The following is an 8,295-nucleotide window of genomic DNA, read 5'->3' as shown; positions in this document are numbered from 1 at the left end:
AGATACCCCCCCCCCCCCCTCAGAAGGGGGTAACAGAAGCCAGCGATCCGGGTTGGGAACATCACGCAGGGAGGGGAGGGAAGCTGGAGGGAGAATCGTCACTGGTTACAGAGAGAGGTTCCAGTGCACAGCCGGGTAGTGCCCGTCGGACAAGAAATTCACACGGACACGGTCAGTCGGCTGGCCAGTGACAGTCGGACAGCAGGTACACAGGGTCACACAGGCACGGTCAGTCGACTGGCCAGTGACAGTCGGACAGCAGGTACACAGGGTCACACAGGCACGGTCAGTCGGCTGGCCAGTGACAGTCGGACAGCAGGTACACAGGGTCACACGGGCATGGTCAGTCGGCTGGCCAGTGACAGTCGGACAGCAGGTACACAGGGTCACACGGGCACGGTCAGTCGGCTGGCCAGTGACAGTCGGACAGCAGGTACACAGGGTCACACGGACACGGTCAGTCGGCTGGCCAGTGTCAGTCAGACAGCAGGTACACAGGGTCACACGGACACGATCAGTCGGCTGGCCAGTGTCAGTCGGACAGCAGGTACACAGGGTCACACGGATACGGACAGTCGGCTGTCCAGTGACAGTCGGACAGCAGGTACACAGGGTCCCACGGACACGGTCAGTCAGCTGGCCAGTGTCAGGCAGCAGGTACACAGGGTCACACGGACAGTCGGCTGGCCAATGTCAGTCGGACAGCAGGTACACAGGGTCACGCGGACACGGTCAGTCCGTCGGGCAGTGTCAGTCGGACAGCTGGTACACAGGGTCAGACAGACAAAGTCAGTCGGCTGGCCAGTGTCATTTGGACAGAAGGTACACAGTCACACGGTCAGTTGGCCGGGCAGTGTCAGTCGAACAGCAGGTACACAGGGTCACACGGACACAGTCAGTCAGCCTGGCAGCGTCAGTGGTACAGAAGGTACACAGGGTCACATGGTCAGTTGGCCAGGCAGTGTCAGTCGGACAGCAGGTACACAGGATCACATAGACACTGTCGGCCGGGCAGTGTCAGTCGGACAGTAGGTGCACAGGTTCACACGGACATGGTCAGTTGGCAGGACAGTGTCAGTTGGACAGCTGGTACATAGGGTCACACGGACACGGTCAGTCGGCCAGACAGTGTCAGTCGGACAGCTGGTACACAGGGTCACACGGACACGATCAGTCAGCTGGGGGGTGTCAGTCGGACAGCAGATACACAGGATCACGTACACAGCCAGTCAGCTGGCCAGTGACAGTTGGATAGCAGGTACACAGGGTCACGTGGACACAGTCGGATGGCCGGGCAGTGTCAGTCGGACAGCTGGTACACAGGGTCACACGGACACAGTCGGATGGCCGGGCATTGTCAGTTGGGACAGCTGGTACACAGGGTCACACGGATACGGTCAGTCGGCCGGGCAGTGTCAGTCAGACAGCAGGTACAGGGTAACATGGACAGAGTCGGACGGCTGGGAATGTCAGTCAGACAGCAGGTACACAGGGTCACGTGGACACAATCGGACAGCCGGGCAGTGTCAGTCAGACAGCAGGTACAGGGTAACATGGACAGTCAGACGGCTGGGAATGTCAGTCAGACAGCAGGTACACAGGGTCACATGGACACAATCGGACAGTCGGGCAGTGTCAGTCGGAGAGCAGGTACACAGGGTCACATGGACACAATCGGACGGCCGGGCAGTGTCAGTCGGACAGCAGGTACACAGGGTCACATGGACACAATCGGACGGCCGGGCAGTGTCAGTCGGGCAGCAGGTACACAGGGTAACATGGACACAATCGGACAGCCGGGCAGTGTCAGTCGGAGAGCAAGTACACAGGGTCACGTGGACACAGTCGGAAGACAGGGCAGTGTCAGTCGGAAAGCAGGTACACAGGGTAACATGGACACAATTGGACGGCCGGGCAGTGTCAGTCGGAAAGCAGGTACATAGGGCAACAAGGACACAGTCGGACGTCTGGGCAGTGTCAGTCGGACAGCAGGTACACAGGGTCACACGGACACAATCGGACGGCCGGGCAGTGTCAGTCGGACAGCAGGTACACAGGGTCACACGGACACGGTCAGTCGGCCAGACAGTGTCAGTAGGAAAGCAGGTACACAGGGTCACGTAGACACAGTCGGATGGCCGGGCAGTGTCAGTCAGACAGCAGGTACACAGGGTCACATGGGCAGCAGATGTTCGTCCCGTTCCTCCTCATCCTCGTCGCCCAGCTGCTCATCGCCCACCCCTCGATAGGCAGCAGCAACGGTTCGAGGTTTCGATCGGCAGATAAAGTCACAGCCGTCCTGGGAAGAGAAAGAGAACGGATCAGAGGGAGGCAGAGCAACGGGAAGAGGGGGAGGGAGGGGGGATTAACCCTCTCACCCACACCCCCTCCCAGTTACACACACACACACACCGGGCAGCCCCTTCCCCTATCGGAGGGGGGATTAACCCTCTCACCCACACCCCCTCCCAGTTACACACACACACACACACACACCGGGCAGCCCATTCCCCTATCGGAGGGGGGATTAACCCTCTCACCCACACCCCCTCCCAGTTACACACACACACACACACCGGGCAGCCCCTTCCCCTATCGGAGGGGGGATTAACCCTCTCACCCACACCCCCTCCCAGTTACACACACACACACACACACACCGGGCAGCCCATTCCCCTATCGGAGGGGGGATTAACCCTCTCACCCACACCCCCTCCCAGTTACACACACACACCGGGCAGCCCCTTCCCCTATCGGAGGGGGGATTAACCCTCTCACCCACCCCCTCCCAGTTACACACACACACACACACACCGGGCAGCCCCTTCCCCTATCGGAGGGGGGATTAACCCTCTCACCCACACCCTCCCAGTTACACACACACAAAGGGCAGCCCCTTCCCCTATCGGAGGGGGGATTAACCCTCTCACCCACACCCCCTCCCAGTTACACACACACACACCGGGCAGCCCCTTCCCCTATCGGAGGGGAGATTAACCCTCTCACCCACACCCCCTCCCAGTTACACACACACACACACACACACCGGGCAGCCCCTTCCCCTATCGGAGGGGAGATTAACCCTCTCACCCACACCCCCTCCCAGTTACACACACACACACACACACACCGGGCAGCCCCTTCCCCTATCGGAGGGGGGATTAACCCTCTCACCCACACCCCCTCCCAGTTACACACACACACACACACACACCGGGCAGCCCCTTCCCCTATCGGAGGGGGGCGGGTGTGGCTTAACCCTCTCTCTGAATTAAGCTGTGTACCGCTGTTAAGTTGCCGATCTCTTGCCAGAAGTAATAATTTGGAAACTGCTCCATGCCTTTTGCCTTCATCACCAGGCGCTGGTAGAGAAAGCCACCCAGGACATAGATGGTCAGTAACACCAGAAATCTGTCAAAGAGAAATGTTATCAGTCCACAAAGCCTCAACCCTCATCCCTCCCAGCTCCCTCTCGCCAAACATAACCCAACCCTCACACCCGGAATATCCCCCACACGTCTCCACAATAGCGCTGAGGACTTGTGCTCCAGAACCTGCCACACCCCTAGCCAAGCTGTTCCAGTCCAGCTCCAACACTGACATCTACCCGGCTGTGGGGAAAACTGCCCAGGTATGTCCTGTACACACAACGCAGGACAACTCCATCCCGGACAATGACCTCCCCCATCAGTCTACTCTCCACCATCAATGAAGTGATGGAAAGGTCATCGACACAGCTATCGAGAGGTACTCGCTTAGAATCACAGAACCACACACAGTGCAGAAGAGACCCTTCGGCCCATCGAGTCTGCACCTACACGTGAGAAACACCTGACCTACCTCCCTAATCCCATTTACCAGCACTTGGCCCATAGCCTTGAATGTTATGATGTGTCAAGTGCTCATCCAGGTACTTTTTAAAGGATGTGAGGCAACACACCCCCACCACCCTCCCAGGCAGCGCATTCCAGACCCTCACCACCCTCTGGGTAAAAAAGTTTTTCCTCACATCCCCCCTAAACCTCCTGCCCCTCACCTTGAACTTATGCCCCCTTGTGACTGACCCTTCAACTAAGGGGAACAGCTGCCCCCTATCCACCCTGTCCATGCCCCTCATAATCTTGTACACCTCGATCAGGTCACCCCTCAGTCTTCTCTGCTCCAACGAAAACAATCCAAGTCTATCCAACCTCACTTCATAACTTAAATGTTTCATCCCAGGCAACATCCTGGTGAATCTCCTCTGCACCCCCTCCAGTGCAATCACATCCTTCCTATAATGTGGCAACCAGAACTGCACACAGTACTCCAGCTGTGGCCTCACCAAGGTTCTATACAACTCCAACATGACCTCCCTACTTTTGTAATCTATGCCTCGATTGATAAAGGCAAGTGTCCCATATGCCTTTTTCACCACCCCACTAACATGCCCCTCCACCTTCAGAGATCAATGGACACACACGCCAAGGCCCTTTTGTTCCTCAGAACTTCCTAGTGTCATGCCGTTCATTGAATACTTCCTTGTCAAATTACTCCTTCCAAAGTGCATCACCTCACACTTTTCAGGGTTAAATTCCATCTGCCACTTATCTGCCCATTTGACCATCCCGTCCATATCTTCCTGTAGCCCAAGACACTCAACCTCACTGTTAACCACCCGGCCAATCTTTGTGTCATCCACAAACTTACTAATCCTAAACCTCACTTAGTCATCTCTGTCGTTTATATAAATGACGAATAATAGGGGACCCAGCACAGATCTCTGTGGTACGACACTGGTCAGTCACTGAAGCATCCTTCTGTCATCACCCTCTGTCTCCTACAACTAAGCCAATTTTGAATCCACCTTATCAAATTACCCTGTATCCCATGTGCCTTTGCCTTCTTTATAAGTCTCCCATGTGGGACCTTGTCAAAGGCTTTGCTGAAATCCATATAAACTACATCAACTGCACTACCGTCATCTACACACCTGGTCACCTCCTCAAAAAATTCAATTAGATTTATTAGGTATGACCTCCCTCTGACAAAGCCATGCTGACTATCCCTGATCAAACCTTGTCTCTCCAAGTGGAGATAGATTCTCTCCTTCAGAATTTTCTCCAACAGTTTCCCTACCACTGACGTGAGACTCACTGGCCTGTAGTTCCCTGGTTTATCTCTACAACCCTTTTTAAATAGTGGAACCACATTAGCTGTTCTCCAGTCCTCTGGCACCTCCCCCGTGGCCAGAGAGGAATTAAAAATTTGGGCCAGAGCCCCTGCGATCTCCTCCCTTGCCTCCCTCAGCAGTCTGGGACACAAATCATCCGGACCTGGAGATTTGTCCACTTTTAAGCCTGCCAACACCTCCAATACCTTGTCACTCCCTATATCAATTTGCTTAAGAACCTCGCAGTCTCTCTCCCCGAGTTCCATACCTTCATCCTCATTCTCTGGGGTGAAGACGGATGTGAAGTATTCATTCAACACTCCAGCGATGTCCTCTGGCTCCATCCATAGATTGCCCCCTTGGTCCCTAATGGGCCCTACTCTTTCCCTGGTTATCCTCTTCCCATTGATATACTTATAGAATATCTTGGGATTTTCCCTACTTTTACCAGCCAGAGCTTTCTCATATCCCCTCTTTGCTCTCCTAATTGCTTTCTTAAGCTCCCCCCTGCACTGTCTGTACTCCACTAATGCCTCTGCTGATTTGCTTCCTTTGTACCTGCTAAAAGCCTTTCTTTTCCTTCTTGTTGTAACCTGAATATCTCTGGTCATCCATGGTTCTCTGGGCTTGTTACTCCTTCCTATCACCCTCGAGGGAACATGTTGGGCCTGTACCCTCCCCATTTCCTTTTTGAACGCCCCCCACTGTTCCTCTGTAGATTTCCCCACAAGTAGCTGTTCCCAGTCTACCTTGGCCAGTTCCTGCCTTATTTTACTAAAATCCACTCTCCCCCAATCCAAAACATTTTTTTGCAACTTGTTTATTTCTTTGTCCATAACAAACTTAAACTGTACCATGTTGTGGTCACTATCACCAAAATGCTCCCCCACCACCACCTCAGCCACCTGTCTGGCTTCATTCCCCAGAATTAGGTCCAGCACTGCGCCGTCCTTTGTTGGACCCTCTACATATTGACCTTAAAAGTTCTCCTGTACACATTTCAAGAAATCCACTCCATCCAAGCCCTTAACACTATGTCTATCCCAATTAATGTTGGGAAAGTTGAAATCACCTAATGTAATCATCGTATTATGATTGTTTTCACACACCTATAGCAATAACCATAGAGCAGAAACAGAACTGGACCCAGCCATATAAATACTGTGGCTCCAAGAGCAGGTCAGAGGCTGGGAATCCTGCGGAGAGTCACTCACCTCCTGACACCCCCCCTCCAAAGCCTGTCCACCATCTACAAGGCACAAGTCAGGAGTGGGATGGGACACTCCCCACTTGCCTGGATGAGTTGCAGCTCCCACAACACTCGAGAAGCTCGACACCGTCCAGGACAAAGCAGCCCCCCCCTGCCTCCAGCTCGATCGGCACCCCCCCATCCACAAACATTCACTCCCTCCACCAGCGACACACAGTAGCAGCGGCGTGTGTACCATCTACAAGATGCACTGCAGCAACTCGCCAAGGCTCCTTCGACAGCGCCGCCCAAACCCACCACCTCTACCGTCTAGAAGGACGAGGGCAGCAGACACATGGGGAACACCCACCACCTGGAAGTTCCCCTCCGAGCCCCTCACCATCCCGACTTGGAAATATATCGGGAGATCCTTCACTGTCGCTGGGGTCAAAATCCTGGAACTCCCTCTCTAACAGCGCCGTGGGTGTACCCACACCACACGGACAAAATCCTGGAACTCCCTCCCTAACAGCGCCGTGGGTGTACCTACATCACACGGGACAAAATCCTGGAACTCCCTCCCTAACAGCGCCGTGGGTGTACCTACATCACACGGGACAAAATCCTGGAACTCCCTCCCTAACAGCGCCGGGGGTGTACCTACACCACACGGACAAAATCCTGGAACTCCCTCCCTAACAGCGCCGGGGGTGTACCTACACCACAGGGGCTGCAGTGGTTCAAGAAGGCAGCTCACCCCCACCTTCTCAAGGGGCAATTAGGGATGGGCAATAAACGCTACCATGACAACGATGCCACGACCTTCAGTCCAGTTCAGACCCTGACCCCAGAACATGAGGCAGACTCACAGGATGATGAGGATGGAGCCAGTGCTCAGATGGTGAGTCACGGTAGGGCAGGCAACCGAGCTGTCCAACTCAAACAGGTAGAAACAGTCGGAAAACTTTCCCCGTTCCTCCAGCACAGCAGTGAAAGCAGCCTGCAAACCAGAGAGATCACAGTAAGATTGCAGTGAATCCAGAGAGATCGCAGTGACATTGCAGTGAATCCAGAGAGATCACAGTGAAATTGCAGTGAAACCAGAGAGATCACAGTGAGATCACAGTGAACCCAGAGAGATCACAGTGAGATTGCAGTGACTCCAGACTGATCGCAATGAATCCAGAGAGATCGCAGTGAGATTACGGTGAAACCAGAGAGATCACAGTGGGATTACAGTGAAATCAGAGATATTACAATGAATCCAGAGAGACCACAGTGAGATTACAGTGAATCCAGAGAGATCGCAGTGAGATCGCAGTGAATCCAGTGAGACTGCAGTGAAATCACAGTGAGATTGCAGTGAAACCAGAGAGATCACAGTGAGATTGCAGTGAATCCAGAGAGATCGCAGCAAGATTGCAGTGAAACCAGAGAGAACCCAGTGATTTTGCAGTGAAACCAGAGAGATCGCAGTGAGATTGCAGTGAAACCAGAGAAATCACTGTGAAATTGCAGGGAAACCAGAGAGACCACAGTGAGATCCCGGGGCCACCAACTTCACACTTACCCCGAGCACGTTGGGATTGCATGAGATCATCACCATCCCCTTGCGTTTCTCCTTGTTACAGAAATTTAGGTAACGATCCCCATCTCCATAAATCAGAATGATCCAGTCACCTACACACAGGACAGAGAAACAGCGTCAGAAACAGAGTAAAGCCCCCACTGCACCGTCACTATCAAACGCTCCCAGGACAGGTACAGCACGGGGTTAGATACAGAGTAAAGCTCCCTCTACACTGTCCCCATCAAACACTCCCAGGAGAGGTACAGCACGGGGTTAGATACAGAGTAAATATCCCTCTACACTGTCCCCATCAAACACTCCCAGGACAGGTACAGCATGGGATTAGATACGGAGTAAATCTCCCTCTACACAGTCCCCATCAAA

The 8,295-nt window shown here is 53.8% G+C and overlaps 1 protein-coding gene across 2 annotated transcripts in view; it reads right to left on the bottom strand.

Annotated features, from left to right (window-relative positions):
• Positions 1-391: 391 nt before the first annotated feature.
• m6pr (mannose-6-phosphate receptor (cation dependent)) overlaps positions 392-8,295 on the bottom strand; it is a 15,131-nt gene continuing 7,227 nt past the window's right edge. The window contains exons 3-6 of one of the 2 annotated variants that reach the window (XM_041182429.1): positions 7,912-8,021; positions 7,211-7,341; positions 3,341-3,411; positions 392-2,299 (exon numbers count right to left, since the gene is read on the bottom strand). In XM_041182429.1, coding sequence (XP_041038363.1) covers positions 2,289-2,299; positions 3,341-3,411; positions 7,211-7,341; positions 7,912-8,021 — 323 coding nt within the window. In that variant the 3' untranslated portion in view covers positions 392-2,288. Of the gene's footprint in view, positions 2,300-3,284; positions 3,412-7,210; positions 7,342-7,911; positions 8,022-8,295 lie in introns of both variants that reach the window. The other variant, XM_041182428.1, reaches the window with a different exon arrangement.

This window comes from Carcharodon carcharias (assembly GCF_017639515.1).
Source record: "Carcharodon carcharias isolate sCarCar2 chromosome 40 unlocalized genomic scaffold, sCarCar2.pri SUPER_40_unloc_4, whole genome shotgun sequence".
NCBI classification, from domain to species: domain Eukaryota; kingdom Metazoa; phylum Chordata; class Chondrichthyes; order Lamniformes; family Lamnidae; genus Carcharodon; species Carcharodon carcharias.
Note: the sequence above shows the minus strand (reverse complement) of the source record. Positions and strands in the feature narration are given on the sequence as shown.